The 19,948-nt window shown below is 37.3% G+C and overlaps 1 protein-coding gene across 2 annotated transcripts in view; it reads right to left on the reverse strand.

The window, feature by feature from the left end:
• Positions 1-5,610: 5,610 nt before the first annotated feature.
• The window catches only part of PLAA (phospholipase A2 activating protein), a 39,910-nt gene continuing 25,572 nt past the window's right edge, over positions 5,611-19,948 (reverse strand). Inside the window, exons 8-14 of one of the 2 annotated variants that reach the window (XM_047065081.1) lie at positions 18,806-18,963; positions 17,843-18,062; positions 14,767-14,838; positions 11,067-11,135; positions 9,432-9,533; positions 7,677-7,841; positions 5,611-6,360 (exon numbers count right to left, since the gene is read on the reverse strand). In XM_047065081.1, coding sequence (XP_046921037.1) covers positions 5,795-6,360; positions 7,677-7,841; positions 9,432-9,533; positions 11,067-11,135; positions 14,767-14,838; positions 17,843-18,062; positions 18,806-18,963 — 1,352 coding nt within the window. In that variant the 3' untranslated portion in view covers positions 5,611-5,794. The remainder of the gene's footprint in view (positions 6,361-7,676; positions 7,842-9,431; positions 9,534-11,066; positions 11,136-14,766; positions 14,839-17,842; positions 18,063-18,805; positions 18,964-19,948) is intronic. The other variant, XM_047065089.1, reaches the window with a different exon arrangement.

Below are 19,948 nucleotides of genomic sequence, written 5' to 3' on the forward strand. Positions count from 1 at the left end.
AAGTCAAGATCCTGTCTTAATACCTCCAGGAAACAAGTACCCTAATTTTAAACATTAAACAAGTAAAAACATGATAATCACTTAAACAAATAAAATATCGGGGTGCCTGGGTGGCTCAGTCGGTTAAGTGCCGACTTCAGCCCAGGTCATGATCTTGCTGTTCGTGATTCAAGCCCTGAATCAGGCTCTGTGCTGAAGCTCAGAGTCTGGAGCCTGCTTCAGATTCTGTATCCCTCTGTCTCTGCCCACCTACTCCCACCCCCCGTTCATGCTCTGTCTGTCTCTCTCTCAAAAATAAACATTAAAAAAAGGAAAAGAAAATATAGAAAGATGAGAAAACTTTTTAAAAACATTCATTGGGCACCTGGGTGGCTCAGTCAGTTGAGCGTCCAACTGTGGCTCAGGTCATGATCTCACGGTCTGTGAGTTCAAACCCCGTGTCAGGCTCTGTGCTGACAGCTTGGAGCCTGGAGCCTGCTTCTGATCCTGTGCCTCCCTCTCTCTCTGCCCCTCCCCCGCTCATGCTCTGTCTCTCTCTGTCAAAAATAAACATTAAAAAAAAAATTAAAAAAAACACTTATGCATATGGCAAATAGGCCAATTATGCCCTGTTTTGTCTTCCTAACCTCCTTTAGTTATGGTAAGGGAAACACAGATATGATGCAATCAAATAAAAAAGCACAGATATGATGCAATCAAATAAAAAAAAAACAATGCACACACCTATGAAGTATTCTTGCCACAATACTTTAAGCTTAATCTAACCAAGCCTTTGGATTTAGCTTTTAATTTATAAGAAATAAGTATGGCAGGCAGATTTTAAGAAGGCTCCCAGTGATCCCTTTTTCTTTTTTTAAAAAATAAAATTTTTTAGTGTTTATATTTATTTTTGAGACAGAGAGAGACAGAGCGTGAGTGGGGGACGGGCAGAGAGAGAGGGAGACACAGAATCTGAAGTAGGCTCCAGACTCTGAGCTGTCAGCACAGAGCCCGACACGGGGCTCAAACTCAATGAAATCATGACCTGAGCTGAAGTCTCATGCTCAACTGACTGAGCCACCCAGTGATCCCTTTTTCTGATATTCGCAGGCTTGTGTAATCCACTCTCCTTGAGCAACTTGTTTTCAACCAATAGAATACCTTGATGTTGAGAGGGTGGCATGTTTGTGGTTAGATTGTAAATATTCTGACTTTGGTTCTGCTAGCAGACTCTCTCCTTTGCTGTCTTTGATAAAACCACTTACCATGACAGAGAAAACTATAAAGCAGAAAAACTGAGGGCAGCTTCTGGCCAACAGCCAACTAAGAATTTAAGTCCTCAATCCAATGACTTGAAAAGAACTGAAACTAACCATGTAAGTGGGCATGAAACTGCATCCTTCCCCAGTGGAGCCTTCAGATAAGACCTCAGCCTTGGCTGATACCTTTGATGGCAGCTTCATGTGAAATAGAGGATCCAGCTAAGCTGGGCCAGGATTCCTCACTCACAGAAAATTTGAGATAATAAATGTGTGTTGTTCTAAGCCACTTTAGTATTGGGGTAATCTATTAAGCAACAGTAAACTTAATATGGAAGTTACAGGAATATGTTTTAAAAATATAAAATTGGGGTACCTTGTGTTCTGGACTGCCTAAACACTTCAAAGTCAATGATATTAAAAATAAAAATGGAGAAACTGTTCTAGATTAAGATACCAAAGAGACATAACCAAATTAATACCATACATAAACCTTGATTATTTGTATTAGATCTTTTAAAAACAGGGATAAGGGTGCCTGGGTGGCTCAGTCAGTTGAGCATCCAATTTTGGCTCAGGTCGTGATCTCACAGTTCATGAGTCTGAGCCTCGTGTTGGGCTCTGTGCTGACAGTGCAGAGCCTGGAGCCTGCTTCAAGTTCTGTGTCTCCCTCTCTCTGCCCCACCCCTGCTCATGGTCTGTGTCTCTCAAAAACAAACAAACATTAAAAAAAAGTGATAAAAGATATTATGAGACAACAAGGAAACTTGGATGTGGACTAGTTATTAGATATTAGGAAATTACTGATTCTCTTAAATACAATATTATGGTTTTAAATAATATTCCTTAAAATGTCCTTGTTCTTAGAAGATACAAATTGAAGTATATGGTTGGTAAGTGTAATGTCTGTAATTTACTTTTAAATAATTTCGAAAGAAAGAGATAAGGCCAATATAGCAATGTTAACAACTGTAGAACCTAGTTGACAAGTCCATGAGTGTTCACTGTACTCTTTGAACTTCTATGTATGAACATGTTCATTTAAAAAAAATTGAAGGAAAACACATGGAAAGATATTGTTAAATGAAAAAATATTCAAAATTGTATTTATACATCCCCCCCCCCAATTCATTGTATCGAAACCTAATCCCCAATGTGATGGGGCCTTTGGGAGATGATTAGTGGGGGTGGAGTCCTCATGAATGGGGAGACCCCATCTCTCTCCTTCTGCCATGCAAGAAACAGGAATGGGCTCTTGTCAAACACCAAATATGCTGGCACCATCATCTTGGACTTCCTGGCCTCCAGAATGGTAAGAAATAAATGTTTGTTTTTAATCCATCCAATCTATTGTTGGATTTTCTTTTTTTTTGTAGCAGCCCAAACACAGTGTATAATTTTCTATAGAAAAATATACTAGAAGTTAGATTAGAATTTTTTTTAAGATTGAGTAACATTTCCTAATTTATATCTCAAGACCTTTACAAAGTATGATATATCACAAATGATTCTCTATACATTTTATCATTTCTTAACAAAATAACCAGACGATACACAGTGATAACTGTTAAGGAAGCTATTTCCCAGTCTCATCCCCAGAATTTGTGAAGAATCTTTTTCACTATGCTTCTCCCATCACTTAAAAGGATTATGAGGTAGGTAAAAAATTCATTGTATTGCTACTTAGTTATAAACTCTGCTAATATCAGGGGCTGGGGCTGGGGGGGGGTTGGAATTTGGGGGGAGAACCACAATAGAAGCATGCTCATTTAAAAAATATAAGGCCAGGGGTGCCTGGGTGGCTTAGTTGGTTGAGCCTCTGACTTTGGCTCGGGTCATGATCTCAAGGTTGTGGGTTCAAGCCCCGCATCCAGCGCTGTGCTGACAGCTCAGAGCCTGGAGCTTGCTTCGGATCCTTTCTCTCTCTCTCTGCCCCTCCACCCCACTCACACTCTCTGTCTCTGTCTCTCAAAAAGAAACAATACTTAAAAAAAAAAAAAAAAAAAACTTAAAAAAAATGTAAGGCCAGATGGAGGATAATAGTTGTGAAATCAAGACAATGATACATCTCTTTTGCAGGCAACTGTGTTTTAAATGCAACATGAAAGACATTAACTCCAAGACTTTTACCACTGGAAGTGACTTGACAGCATGTATCAAGTCTAAACACATACATTGTTATAACTTGACCCACCAATTCTATGTATAAAATGTAGCCTAAGGAACTAGTAAGATACTTTTTTTTTTTATTTGAGCACTGACAGTTGAAAATTGAAAACATCGGCTAATAGGAAATGGATATATCCATATAATGTACTGTATTTATTAGGGTGGATGTATACTATATTAAGCTTAAAAATCAGGTTATTGAACAATGTGTATCACACAATCCTTTCAGAAAAAAACAACACATTTACATACCTACTGATACACCAAAAGACGTTAATGGTTTTCTCTGGTAGTCAGATTACAGGCAAGTTTTATTTGATGTGTGTGTTTTATTCAATGAATGTATGTTTTTATATTCACAAAAAAATAATAAGGGAATCATTAAAAAAGTTTAACTGAAAAAGACTTTAAAATATCACAAAACCATCATACAACACTTATTTTTCAAATGGGATTATCTTTTTTTTTTTTGCTAAACTGTTTTTTGTAATTTTTCTTCAGTAAACATGAAATACTGATATTATAAAAGTTGTTGAAAAAAGACTTGTACAGTAAAAGAAGCAAACAGTGTTTACAATTTGCCACCCCTTATTATTTTGAAGAGTCAACTCATGTTCTTAGTTCCTCCCATCATTGAAAGGTCCTACCTAGTATTTAAAAATATTGTAGATAAATTGTTTGTACTTGTGACTGCATGCTAGACTGGAAATGTTAACAAGAAAAGCAGTGTATTGGAACGGAATCAGGCTGACCTGGATTAAACTCTTAACTTCACCATTTAAGTTTGACTTAACCACTTAAATCCAAACTTAACAAAAAGTAAAGCACAGATTCCTAATGGAGGTTTTTTAAAGTCTGGGTACATATCAGAAAACTGCAACTTAATACTCAGCAAAATACACATTCCTTCTATTTCTATTTTACCCATTTCCTTTTGATATTCCAAAAGTTTTTCCTTGAATTAATCCAGATGATGGGAAACCTTTCCTCTCTTATTGGAGAAGGATTATTCTTTGACTGCAATAAAGCCAGCAAATGGATGGTTCTGTATACGATCCATGTTGAGAATGCTATTCACAATTTTATGCAAAGTCCTCTTTGTGAAAAGACCTTTCCTAGTTATGCTTAGGAAACTGAAGTTCTCTTAGACATTAAATTATGTAATTAGTGCATTGGTTCCATCTGCTATGATGTTTAGAGACAAATATGGATGCTTCTCTGTAGGAAGTATAGTACTTTTCTTTTTTTCTCCTATCATGATTCATCCTATTATCTTTACTTCTGAAAATAGAGACAACATCACCCTCCATTTAAGAGGTTTTGGGAATTAAATATCAAAGTGGTTACCACAGTGCCTGGCCAGTGTTAAGAACTCAAAAATAGTAAGTTTCACATGATAGGCTCTGGACTTGTAAATAGCATGGTTCTGGCTTGCACAAATGCTTTCGAAAACTCAACACGTTCCAAATTCCTTTTGAGACAAAGGAAATGACCAAAAATGAACTAATTTCAAAACTGGAATGAATAATGAAGTTACCTCCAATAGAGAGGGGCAAAAGAAACTGGAGCACAAGCCTGGAGTTAATTTGTTTGGGGCCTCATCTATCTGAAGTGATACACAACCTAAAACAGCTTAGTAGGTTGCTTTTCCTTCATGTAAAAATGAACCATCAGGGTGCCTGGGTGGCTCAGTAGGTGAAGCGTCCAACTCTTGATTTTGGCTCAGGTCGTGATCTTGTGGTTTGTGAGATGGAGCCTGCTTGGGACTCTGTCTCCTCTCTCTGCCCCTCCTCCCGCTCATACTCTGTCTGTCTCAAAATAAAAAATAAGCCATCAAACAAATACAATTTCTATTTACAAGTAACTTGAATAAATCATATCTTTTGGATATACGGAATAATTTAGAACTTAATTTTTGAAAATTATAACGTACTTTGTATTGGGGTTGTTGAAAGAATCAGCAAGGGAAGTGAGTAGAGCAGAAATTAAATAAAAGACAATCACCAACAAGTAAAACAGTTTGGGGGTATTATATAAGTAGCAAGAGTAAATTATATAAATAAAAGCTCTTATCTTCTTTCATGCAGCAGAGGTATGTACATTATGCCACTGTAATAGTTGCATTGTTGTTGATTTTAGCTCATTCTTAATTTGTTTCTAAACTCCTGAAAACTTACCCACATCACACAGGAAAATCTCACAGTTCATCAGTGCAAAAATTTTATTTCTTCTTTGTCTCCTCTTACCCTCCCCCACTTTACAAGATCTGAAATTTTACTTATTCCACAGCATCCTTTTTTTTTTTTTTTAACATCTGTAATCAGTCATGTAAAACGTGAGGGAAAAAACCACTAATCAATTTAAAATCTCAGTTCCCGTCCCCATTGTTACAGTAAATTTAGGATAAGTCTACAGCATTCACTTACTTTAGCTGGTTCTGATACTGAGGCATACTTTTTTATTTGAGAATCAACACCTAAAGACTTGGCTAACTGTACAGCATTTAAATCGTCACTGATAAGTGTCCCAAGAGCCACAAGGAGTCTAAAAGTGGCTTCGAGGTCTTGTACAACTTCCAAGACTGTGCTAATTACTGACAAGCACTGAGCTTTCCCTTCAATGTTATGGTCTTTATGAAAACAAACAGAATAGTTCAGGGTCAAGGTAGCCAGAGCAATGTGAATGTTCTTATTGCTCCCTGATTTCAGTTCTATTGCATGTGACATTAGAGATTCCCTTTGGGACATCATGAGCTTTTGTCCTGCCTGGCCAACAAAACAATTGCAAAAAGTCCTCAGAGCAAGCAGCTGGTTTGCCGGCTTTCCTTTAGGGTTCAGAAGACTGATAAGATGACTGCTGAACTGAGCCCCTTCCTTTTCGTTGCAGAAGTTCTCGTTCACGCTGGGATGTTTAATTGACAACCGAAGAATGTCAAGTGCAGGAAAGACAATATCTGTTAAAAAGAAAAATTCATTAATGTTTATAAAACCCCAGAAAATTCCTATGACTGTTACTCAATTTTCAGAATCTTATTTCATTAACACATGCTCATTTTAGAAAATGTTAAAAGCCATGTGCGTGCTTTATGTAATATATATATTTCTAAAACTTGTGTTAACTGATTTTTCATTTTTATAGGGACTGGATTTATTGCTATGAGATCACGTACACTTTAAAAATAATTTAAATGGGCTATCAAACAGCCTGACACATATGGAGTACTCAATATATCCTTGTGGAATGAATCGTGTAATGTAGGATGCTTTAAAAAATCCTACAAGACCAAAGAGTTGAAGAAGAAAAGCTTTTTACAGAATTCCAGTTGACAAATGCTAATAGCATGTTTACAGATTGGTGGAGAGCTTTACATTCAAAAGACTGGGCAGACACCATCTGAATGTAGCCACTCAATAATCTTCTTAACATCACTAAAAATAAGGAATCCAAAAATTATATGCCCTATGATATAAAGATAGTATGTGGCATCATTTATAAAGGATATTCACTTAAAAAAAAAAAAAAACTATTGAACCAGGATCTAATTATGTCTAGCAGGAACTACAGAGATAGTGGAACACATTAAGTAAACCCCAAATCCAAAATATGGATATTTTGTGGGACAAATTATTTTTCTTCTCTAATCAACAGCATGAAAAAATAATAAGGGAGAGGACACTTTTGGAATTTAAAAGGTATTAAGTGAGTTAAAACAAAATTATAGCAAAGGTTTGTAGCCTGGGGTTAATAGGTCACAAAACATCTCTTGGATGGCTTGCCGGAATCCACAGATGCTCTGAAATAGTATACGAAATGGTACATGCCACGGTACATGCCGTTCCTTTCAGATTCTCATAAGGCATGTGACAAATCAAGACTGAATTACAGGGGTGTGGTGAGTCCTTTTTGTGAAGTTTCTCACAATGTGAATAACAAGTACCCAGGGTAACTTTTACTCAATCTGGAAACACCAGTAATACTGACAGAAATGAACAGACATACTTTGTTTTCTAATTACATTTAAAAAAATGTTTTTAGTGCTTTTTTGTTCATTTTTGAGAGACGGAGACAGAGCGTGAGCGGGGGAGGAACAGAGAGAGAGGGAGACACAGCATCTTAGTCAGGCTGTAGGCTCTGAGCTGTCAGCACAGAGCCCGATGCAGGTCTCGAACCCACGGACCGTGCGATCATGAGCTGAGCCAAAGTTGGAGGCTTAACTGACTGAGCCACCCAGGCACCCCTCTAATTACATTTTAAAGACCGTTTCCATACCTTCAGGCCAGTAAATAGCTTTCCACAGAATCTGAAGTTGCTGGGCTGTGGGTTTTTCTGAAGAATTATTACATATCAGAGACAGTATCTTTTCAAGAAGTATCAAGTCATCCTCCGTTAACTTCTTCTCTTCAGATGCAGCTCCATTAAGTTCCTTCAGTTTACCTAGAACACAAACCCAGACTTTGAAAATTCTCTAACTGTAATTAGCCAGATGTAATACAAAAGTGCCAAAATTTTCTATAAGAGAATTCTACCACACACCATGGGGAGGTGAGACTTTTCATGGCAATTATCAAAGACCGTCAAATAAGGGTAAGGCCTGGGAGTATTTTTAAGTTGAGCCCATTACAGAAAAATGAAAGGTTACTGTGGTGATTTTTATTTTACTTATTATTTTCTAAGATCTTATGAGGCTTTCTGCTTCAAGTGAGTTTTAAAGTAGATACTTGTAACCATTTTGGCTTTCAAAGCAGTATCATCCTTATAACCAACTATAAGTCAATCCTCTATATTCTCAAAGAAAAATTTATAACAACTTTTGGCCAACTTATGTTACTTCTATGATTGTCAATGAAATAACTGAAGAGTTAAATGTCTGTGTATAATATTTAATTTATTGACTTAGTTCCATATGCATATTTGACATTACTTTAAAAACCTCTTTAATGCAAATACTGCCTTTTGTCACCATATTTACATTTCATGAAACAATTTTTTTAAGCCCTTTACCTGCATCTTCAATATTAGCATCCTTGTCATCACTAATGCTACTTTGAGTCATCCAACACTGCTTCCTCAAGATTTTTTTTTTTTTTTTTCTTTTTCGGTAATTTCTATTCCCAACAGAGGGCTTGAACTCATCACCATGAGATCAAGAGTCTCATGTTCTACCAACTGAGCCAACCAGGCATCCCATCAAAAATCTTATAAAGAATAAAAAAGCTCAAGTTCCCATCACAAAAAGCTTAAATTGTCCAAATTTACAGATTTTTATCAATCATAACTGGAAACTTGACCTCTTTCACTTTCCTTTGGCATTAAAAATTTTAACACTAACAGAATATTGAAAACAAAGTTTATTTAAGGGATGCAAAAGGAAGAGAATGTGTATTGTTCAAAATAAGTAAGAAAGTACTTACTAATGATTTTTATACAGGTAGTATGAAAGTTAATTCTGATCAAAACACCCATATCTTATACTGAGATATATATGTTATCTTATCTCAATTAATTCTCATGAGGTAGTAATGGCAAACAGAGCTAGTAGTATTTAGTCCAAAGCCACCTGCCATTTTATTTTGAGAGAAATGAGTTAACAGAAAAAGCTATCAAAGTCAGCTGGCAGTTTCATTTTTAATGGGCAATCTGAACAGCCTTTTATTATGATTTCTAAAGGCCACTAATTTTTTAAAGGCATAATCTTCATTTTTAAGTGCTTTACTCATTCATTTTCATTATTTTCTTTTCCTGAAAACATTAAGAGCTTAGGGGATGGGATTTAGATTTCCCCTTTAGTTTTTTTTATCAATAAAAGCATCATAAAGCATTAACCTCATATTTGTATCAGGCATCTTACAAGTATTAAGCATCCATTATGAGACTGCGTATTTGTAGTAGACACAGTGGTGTAATAACAGAAGTCTCTGTCATGTAAGCACCCAGTTCCTATCTCATGTGAGGAGAACAGCCTTGACTGCACTACACAGAAGTCTATGGATATGTGAAAAAACTTTTTAATTAAAATGCACTTACCTAATATTTGTGTAGGGTTTGCCTGGTCAAAAGTGACAGCCTCTTTTTTAGGGAAATAAATATTCACCGTCTTAGATGCAGCTGATCGGTAGGCACTATTGCCTATTCACAGAACAAACGATGATGAAAAACATAAAGAATAATCAAAAATGAGATTTTTTTCTAACTCTATGACTTTGTTTTTACAATTATTGAGATACATAACTATTCAGTGCATGCAATAAAACAAGCACTTCAGAAAAAAGAAAGAAAAATCGTAAGATTTTATATACTATTTATATTTGTTGATATAATAAATTTTAGTTTCTGGAATGGGAGCTTAAATGTAAAACAAAGCCTCTCCATTTCATATTCTCTACATCTCTCATACTTTAAAAGTTTTTTTTAATTTAATTAATTTTTTTTTTTAAAGAGAGAGAGAGCATGCGCAAAGAAGAGCAGAGGGGGAAAGAGACAGAATCTCAAGCAGGCTCCACGCTCAGCATGGAGCCCAACACGGGGCTCGATCTCATGACCCTGGGATCATGACCTGAGCTGAAATCAAGAGTCAGACACTTAACTGAGCCACCCAGCACTGTTAACTTTAGACTCTTTTATAATGCAATAGGTACAGCTGACAATTACTAAGCATTTATTCTGTATAAAGTGATTTACATATATTGTCATTTTAAGCTCTTAACAACTCCAAGAGGTAGATATTACTTCAACTTTACAAATGAGAAAAACAGAGGCACAGAAACAGAGTAATTGGCTCATAGTAAAACAGGTAGAAAGTAGTGAAATTGAGATCTGAATTGAAGCATTCTTGTCCACTATGATCTACTTCAAAACTACCAGCCAGTGTTACTTTTGCAATGAAAAAATAGTTTACAAAAATCATATACCAAGTTAGTTCTTAAGTAGAGTGCCGGGTTTATAAGTATACATTTTATTATGGTCAAGAACATATGTGTCATACATATATTATTCTCTTGTAGAAAATAACAAGTAGGGGAAAATATATGTCAAAGAGAGCTGTCAAACTTGCAAGAGGTTTACAGTTTAGTTCTGCATTTTACTAGCAGCCCTTACAAAGGAAAGCAGGTCTGCCTATATTCAACAATGATGAACAAGTAAGATGTGTCAGACTCTGGGCTAGATACTAAGAATAAAAAGAAAAATTAATTGCTTAGGAGATAGCATAGCCTAAGCATAGGCCTAAATCACAAAATCAGATTTGTTTTGTAAGTCCTGTTAAGCAGAATAATATTTAGCATAGTGACTAAAATTCTCAATACATTAAGAACAAACAAAAGAGAGAGAGGAATAAGCTCAGTTTTTATAAGGGTACTGAGAAAACCCGACCTATAAGAGCAGAATAGCAGTTTTCAATCCTGGCCACACATTAGAATCACATAAGATTATAAAAACTACCCTTGCCAAGGCCCCAACACACAGCAGTAACAGACCAAGTGACCATCTCTGGGGATGAGGTTGAAGTACTTTTTTAAAGTTTCCTACGTGAGTTAAATATGCACTATGACACAATTCTGAGAACGCTCTAAAAGCCAGGTCAAGAAGTTTGGTCTTGATCTACTATATGAAAAGTTCTCTAGCAACAAAAGGGAAGAAGAAAAGGAAATGAAAAGTATGTACCTGTAAATGGATCAGCTCCAGCCATGGTAGTCCCCATACTGGCAGACCCTGGCACATAACGACCACTGCCTAAAATGCAATTAATACATCTAGTAAGCAAAGGTAACTGCAAATTATAAAGTTCAAAATGTTGCTCTCTACACACGATAACTTACTGTCATTAGGAGTCACACCTTAGAATGGCATCTTTTTTAAATTTTTTTTTTAATGTTTATTTATTTTTGAGACAGAGAGAGCATGAACGGGGGAGGATCAGAGAGAGAGGGAGACACAGAATCTGAAGCAGGCTCCAGGCTCTGAGCTGTCAGCACAGAGTCTGACCGCGGGGCTCGAACTCACAGACTGTGAGATCATGACCTGAGCTGAAGTCGGACGCTCAACCAATTGAGCCACCCAGGCGCCACTTTCTTTTTAAATTTTTTAATGTTTATTTTTTTGAGAGAGAGAAAGAGAGACAGAGCTTGCGTGGGGGAGGGGCAGAGAGGGAGACACAGAATTTGAAGCAGGCTCCACACTCTGAGCTGTCAGCACAGAGCCCGATGCAGGGCTTGAACTCATGGACCATGAGATCATGACCTGAGCCAAAGTCCGACTCTTAGCCGACTGAGCTACCCAGGCACCCCAGAATGGTATCTTTATATATATAATAAATGGGCTGTAAATTTAATACAGAAAAATGTTGAGAACAGTACCTGACATATAGTTGGTGCCAATAATTGTGAGACTTAAAATTCTCAAGTTACAAAGTAAACATTAGATGCCTTATACATTATAATTACAGAAGCTAATGAAGTGAAAAAGCATTAGTGGATTGGAGAGAAGAAATTACAAGGTTTCCATAATGAAATGTGAATGTGGGGCACCTGGCTGGCTCAGTTGGTAGAGCATGCAACTCTTGATCTTGGGTTGTAAATTTGAGCCCCACATTGGATGTAGAGATTACTCAAAAAGAAAATCTTAAAAAAACAAAAATAAGAAAAAAAAATAAATGTGAACACCATCCTACTGAAATAGAGACAGAGGATTAACTAGCACATAAGCAAAAAACAGACTGTATAAGATTTAGAGATGGTATGAAAATAGCTCTGTCGCACATCTGAGATCCTACTTGTGGATGTCTCATTGAAAATACAAAGAAAGGAACATGAGAAACAAATGTAGAGAAAGAATCAGCAGGATTTGAAGATGTTCAGAGTCCTGGGTCAGCCTTTATAGGATGAATAAAGATAAGCTACTGTTCTAACCCCTCCAAATTTAATATCTAGGAGTTGGTACAATGGGTGTAATACATACAGAAAAGCAAACAAAACAAAAAATGAAAAACAAAAACTGCAGATGTAAATAGATTAATTAAAATAATGAAGAACACAGAATAAGAGGCTTTGAGTTTTTACTAATATGCTAGCTAGCATGCTAAGCATCTTATGTTTATATATGCATTTAAATATTAATTAGGTACTATTATTATTAACAATATTTTACAAAAAGGCTAAATAACTTGCCCAAGGCATTAATTATGAGGCAAAGTAAATCTACACTTGTTATTATTATTATTCATTTATTTTTAGAGAGAATGAGTATGCAAGTAGGGGGCAGGGGTAGAGGGAGAGTGAGAGAATCTCAAGCAGACTCCACATCCACTGTGGAGCCCAACACAGGGCTAAATTTCATGACCCTGAGATCATGACCTGAGCCAAAATCACAAGTTAGACGCTTAACTGACTGAGCCACCCAGGCATCCCAATCCTACACTTTTCTAAATGTGGTTCTCCAACAACCTGAAGGAGTCACCTATTCAATATGTAGATTTTCAGGGTCCACCCATAACAGCCTAGTGGTTCTCCAAACTGGCTTCACTGTAGAAACTGACAGGGAGCTTTTGAAATTACTTAATAGCAAACCACAGCAAAGAACATTTAATCAGAATCCATAGGTGAGGGATCAGGGCATGAGTATTTTTAACCTGCTCACCAATCTAGTATACAGAATATCTCTGTGTGAAGGACCTTTTGATAATTTAAACAAGCATCCCAGATGATTCTAATTGACATTAGAAGTTTGGGAACCACATAAATAAGGGGGAAAAAAAAAAAAGAGAATCAAGACTGACCTTAAGTCATAAGCTAGATGGGGAAAAGTCTTGGCCCCAGTGCTACTGGTAAAATTGGAGGAATGTATACTAAAATCTACCGAGGGCTTAAATACAGTCCAGGCATTCTGCTAAACACTTTACATGTACCATACCATTTCATTTCCCTAACATCTCAATATGGTTATCTATTTTTTATAATAGTGTGGTTCAGTTATCCTAATTCCATAATTCTCTTGGATGTTTAGTATGCTATCTTGCATATTTCCATAATCACTGCATCTTCTGAGTTACTGACATTATGCAACAGTGAGACATACTCCAGCTATGATGGCCCCAGGAATTCTCTTGATTTTGTTGGTATTGTTCGAAGCTTGGTATGTTCTTTCTGTTCCAAGAAAAAGCTGCTAATGAGATCCGGGAACTATGATGTTCTAAGTTTTAGGGCATCACTATGTCTGAATAAGTCATCATCTTATCTACGCTTCAGATCGTTACTACTTTTTCAAATTGCATTATGTCATCAAAGATTTCCTTAACAGCCACTGTGCCATCACAACATTTAGCTTGATCTTGATAGGTGGTTAGTGCAGTATACTGGTTATCAATGCACAGGGTGCAGCTACGTGCAACTGGGCCACCAATTCATTCACTGGAGAGAAGAAGCTCACTGACAGCGATTCACAAATTCATGACAGTGATCAAAGGTTGTGTGCTGCTCCAATTTATGGTTTAGACAGGACTGTATCTTGGCAAGGCCAGTGGATACCATAAATGCCAAGGATCTCTTCCCAAATTTGGTCTATTGTCCAGGAACTCTGGCTGAAGATCCAACCACAGCTTCATAAAATATATCAAAAGCTGTTCTGAAAACAGAGACTTCTTCAGCTGCACTTAAGTCCAAGTTTGGCAATTATTTTCCCAGTAGTGTTGATGCTGAGGCATGCATACCTTGGTAAATAAAGTCACTTTGAAGAGATACACCAACACTTCCAGGGCATCACGAAGGCCATTAATAACAGATTAGAAGACTAATCCTGGGTAGCTGGGTGGACTGTCTCCTTCATTTGCTAAGGCAAAATATGCCCAGACAGACTTCTTGACTGCACCGCTCCATCCAATATCAGGGACTCACATGGCTCCTTCTTGGCTTGTGATCGGTAGGATCTCGCCAGTAATAGCAATCATGCTGTGTCTTGGTTGGTGGGTTCCCCTATTATCTAATTTCACAGATAAAAAAAATAGGCTCAGACAGGTTAAGCAACTTGCCAACTTCTCATAGCAAGTAAGTGGTAGAGCCAGATTTTGAACCAAGGTCTATCTGACTCTAAAACCTATGCCCTTACTGACTCTTGCTCTCCTTGCAGGAAGGACCACTGGAGAAAACGATGAGTTCTAATAATATGCTATTTAAAAGTCATGAGGAAAACTACAAAATACTCCAGGAAAAGGCAAAAATTAGAAGTTAAAGAAAAGGAGATCCATCAAAATTAGAAATATAGATAAGGGAATTATTAATAATTGGATGATATCTCCAAAATGTAAAGCCATACAATGCAAAATGTTACACAGTAAGTGAAAAAAGATGTACTTATTGAAACTGCATCCCACCTGTAAAAGGATCTGCCGCAGGCAGCGAGTTAGCAGATCCTGATGAAGACCCTGGAACATACCGACCACCACCTGTGCGTGCAAACAAAGGAAAAGCTGAAGTATGACAGAATTTAAAAAAGAAAAAAAATTTTTAACGTTTATTCATTTTTGAGAGAGACAGAGTGTGAGCAGGGGGGGCAGAGAGAGAGAGAGAGAGACAGAGACAGAGAGACAGAGAGATGCAGAATCCGAAGAAGGCTTCATGAAGGCTCTGAGCTGTTAGCACAGAGCCCAATGCGGGGCTCGAACTCATAAACTGTGAGATCATGACCTGAGCTGAAGTCGGACGCTTAATCGACTGAGCCACTCAGGCTCCCCAAGCCAGAATTTTGAATCTCAAAAACGGCACAGTGCTTACATTAGAGGACTCTAAGCTTGGAGAAAAAACAAAAGAGCAAAGCCATCACATGACAGAATAACAAATTAGAAGCCTTACAGTAGGAAAAGACTACTAAGAAATTAACATTTCAGTGATTCTCCAAGTTTTGTCTTTATTGCTGTATTATATCTTAGCTTGTGCACTTAAATATTAAAATCACTAAAAATTCAAATATAAAAGGAGAAATTACAGGTGGTCTCTAACCTAAATAATATACACATATAATCAGTTGCTGTTCCTATACAAATTCACTAGAATTCCCACTGTTCCTGTTGCTAACAGAACCACAGTCATCAAATGGTAATCTTTTAAAGAACCCCTGAGTTCATTAACTCATGTGTCAAATAGCGCAGATCCAGCAGAGAATAAGATTGCTTGTATCCACTGAAGCTTACAACCTACTGGAGAAGAGAATTGAAAGGTGATGAGTGACACAAAGGAAAGAGATTTCCACTTACACTTTTACAAATGTGTGGTGTGTGTGAGTGTATGTTTTGTTAGTATCTCTAGGAAACTAATCAGAGGCATCTACAAAAAGATATATGTGAAAGATATATATAAAAAGATGCTTATAGTTTCAGAAGAGCAAAAAAAACCACAGTTATTAAGATTTCCAAATGGAGCCAGCTGCTCTAATTTCTGCCTTCTGCTCCACAAAACAGCTTACACAGGACTATAATTATGTGTCCAGTCTTTTGTACTACAGTCTGAAATTCCACCAACAGAATACCCAGACAATAAACACAGGTTTTTTTTTTCCTGTCAAGTGCAACTACTGGGAGGGGTTACATTATTTAGATTCAGTAGCAAGTCAGTCTGATAATTCTGTTTAAGTCAACATGCAGGTTGACATTCGCTTTATTAGGTGAGTGGGCAAAAGAACGAGAAGGAGAGGAGATAGTTTAGGAGCATGAAATATGTGAAAGAAGAAGAAAAAAAGATCTACATAAGGTCTTAGTGCAGGAAGGGATATGGAATCTTTATAAAACAAGAGCACTAGCACATGAAAAATGACAACAGGAGAACATTAACAATAAAGTGCTAATTTCAGAATTTTATTTAGAGCTGGCCCTTGTACCTAAGAAAAAAGGAAGCATTTTATTTTCTCCTGTACCATGGTCTCAGTTCCTGGGACCCAAAACTAAGGTGAGTACAATTAGTATTATAATCCATTTCCTATGAATCAGGACTCAGACTAATACTACTAGGATTATCATTTATGGACTGGTCTGAGAACATAATATCATTTATAACATTTTAGATACTGTATACTATGTTATGAACAACCGACTTAAAAATCAACATGTGGAGGGGCGCCTGGGTGGCGCAGTCGGTTAAGCGTCCGACTTCAGCCAGGTCACGATCTCGCCGTCCGTGAGTTCGAGCCCCGCGTCGGGCTCTGGGCTGATGGCTCAGAGCCTGGAGCCTGTTTCCGATTCTGTGTCTCCCTCTCTCTCTGCCCCTCCCCCGTTCATGCTCTGTCTCTCTCTGTCCCAAAAATAAATAAACGTTGAAAAAAAAAAAAAATCAACATGTGGAATACAAATCACATGTAAACTAAAACTACCCACAGTTCAGCGGCAACTAGGTGGGTCAGTCGGTTAGGTGACTGACTTTGGTTTCAGCTCAGATCACGATCTCATGGTTTGTGAGTTCGAGCCCCACGTCAAGGCTCTGTGCTGACACCATGGAGCCTGTTTGGGATTCTGTCTCTCTCTCTTTCTCTGTCCCTACCTTGCTTACTCTCTCTTTCAAAAATAAATAAATAGGGGTGCCTGGGTGGCTCAGTTGGTTAAGCATCCAACTTCAGTTCAGATCATGATCTTGTGGTCCATGGGTTCAATCCCCATGTCAGGCTGTGCTGACAGCTCAGAGCCTGGAGGCTGCTTTGGATTCTGTGTCTCCTTCTCTCTCTCTTGCCTCTCCCCTGCTCATGCTCTGTCTTTCTCTCTCAAAAATAAAAATAAACAAACATAAATAAACATTTAAAAAAAAACACAAAACAAAAAACTACCCATAGTTCAGTCCTAGATTTATGCCCAACTAACCAATTTAGCCTTGTGTGGAAAAAAAAATTCTATTTACTAAGGTTCACCAAAACAGGTATTTTTATTTTTTTTTTTTTTAAATTTTTTTTTCAACATTTATTTATTTTTGGGACAGAGAGAGACAGAGCATGAACGGGGGAGGGGCAGAGAGAGAGGGAGACACAGAATCGGAAACAGGCTCCAGGCTCTGAGCCATCAGCCCAGAGCCCGACGCGGGGCTCGAACTCACGGACCGCGAGATCGTGACCTGGCTGAAGTCGGACGCTTAACCGACTGCGCCACCCAGGCGCCCCAAAACAGGTATTTTTAAAAAGAGTCACTATATAAGGGAACTTCCAGGTTTATTTTCATTTCAAATGACTGAAGTTTCATAATTTTATTTAGTTACAGTGTGGCTATATTTTTGAAAGTGAGCAATATAGAATTGTTTCTATAAACACAGAATTACTATATAATTTGAGGTTTAAAATATGATTTAAAGTAAAAACCTACTATAGATCTTGGATCTTCGTTTTAAACAGCTTATGATAACAGATGTTTAAATACACTTAAAAAAAATTAACCAATGAATTAAGTACAGAAGACTTAATATAAACCGTAAACTTACCTGTAAAAGGATCTGAAAAACTGGTGTTCCCAAGTCCTAAGGTTTGACCTTTCGTGTTATCAATAATAAATTTAGCCACTTGATCCAAAAACATGGGATTCAAATCATTCTTCTGTAAGAAGTTGTATGCAGTTAACCAAGGATCATCACTGACGTTATATGGCAATTTATACGATGGTCCACCTTCATTGACATCAATTGAGAAAACATAATCAAACTCCTTCAACAGGAATACAAAAAGGAGATAAATGATTACTAACTTATCTGTTCATATTAATGGCATATATATCACAGATCTTATGTGTCCTTTATTTTATAAAGTTATAATAAATATTATATTGATTTATAACAAATATATTTATATAAACATTTTATAATAAAATTATAATCCTTAAACTTTCTCCAAAGTGCAATGTTACAATCTTCCACTTGGCATGTGATGATTGATAGCAACCATCTGCATATGCTGCAAGGTCAGTATTTCACTGGGGATGGAGGAGGGGAATGTATTACAACTACACATAAATTCTAAGGCCAAAGGAAGGTTTCCAACTGGTTGATCTCAAGGCCAGAAGTATTAGCTGTTACCATGTCCCACTCAGCAAAACATGCTGGTGTTATAAGCACTGCCACACAGGGGCCCTCATGTCCTGCCAAGTTAAATATAACGAGGCAGAAAGCATTGGCTGGAAGGTGGCACAGAAGCTCCTAATCCAAAAGGGTTGGGAACAGTTTACTCACAGTAAGTACCAAAAGACAAATAGTGTCTAATGTATCAAATACGGAAAAAGATTTTTTAAAAGTCAATTTCAAGGCAGGGAAAAGAGAGAAGCCTCCCCAGAGAAATGTATTTTTAAATGGCAAAACACCAAAGAAAATTGTATTAGCATGGGGAAAAGGGAAAAGAAAACCTTTGTCTAATGCTTTAAGATAATGGTAATTAGAAAGTAGAAATTGACATACTTTTCCTTCATATAAAACTTTTCCAGATGTTTGCTGATTAGCACCAGATGAGCCAACAACATCACCAATTTTTATCCACCTCCCTTCGCTAACACTCCACTGATAGGCTTCGACTTTCTCCCCATCTTTGATTAGACGGGTCTGTCCTTCTCTAGTACCTTAAAATAAAAATGTTAAGAATCAAAAGTAGAAAAGCAGAGTAAAAATGAAAGACACAGATTAAAAAATCTTAACTTTATGTATTTGGTTTAACTGGAAATTTTATTAAAAGGCTCCATCAGTTAAGCATCTGGGATTTAGTTTTGCTCCTCAGATCAAGATCTTATGGTTCGTGAGTTTGAGCCCCATGTCAGGCTCTGCACTGACAGCACACAGCCTGCATGGGATTCTCTCTTCCTTTCTCTCTGCCCCTCCCCCACTCATGTGTGCACTCTCTCAAAACATAAACAAACACTAAAAAAAAAAAAAAAGTTACTCTACTGGAAAGTGTCTCAAAAGACAGTAATGGTTAAAAGTAACCTTTATTAAATAAAGGAAAGAAAAAAAGGTGTATTTCCATTAGAAAGTAGCTGGCCCACTAAAAATAAGTTTTATTACTATTTTCTGACAACACTTTCATTTTAATAAACAACTCTCCATTTTTCCAGCTGCTCAGGCCAAAAAGTATAGAAGAGTCTGATTCCTCTTTCTCTGAATCCCATGGCCAAACCCTTAGCAAATTCTATCACTTCTGTCTTTTTTTTTTTTTTAATTTTTTAACATTCATGTATTTTTGAAAGACAGAGAGACAGAGCACAAGCAGGGGAGGGGAAGAGAGAGCGGGACACAGAATCTGAAGCAGTCTCCAGGCTCTGAGCTGTCTGTCAGCACAGAGCCCGACACAGGGCTCGAACCCACTAACTGTGGTTACCTGATGATTGCCTGAGCTGATGTTGGATGCTTAACTGACTGAGCCAACCAGGTGCCCCTCTATCAGTTCCATCTTCAAAAAAGGTCAAAAAAACTATCTATTCTATCTCCATTGCTACCCAATGCTACAAGCCACCAACGTTTCTCGGCTGGACTGATTTAATGGCCTTCTACTCCTGCCCTGGGGCTCCCTACAGTCTATATTCAATCCAGTAACCATAAAAATTCTTTCAA

Source organism: Lynx rufus, unplaced genomic scaffold (assembly GCF_022079265.1).
Source record: "Lynx rufus isolate CCGP_SWC_20201006 ecotype Redwood Valley unplaced genomic scaffold, mLynRuf1.p SCAF_10, whole genome shotgun sequence".
NCBI classification, from domain to species: domain Eukaryota; kingdom Metazoa; phylum Chordata; class Mammalia; order Carnivora; family Felidae; genus Lynx; species Lynx rufus.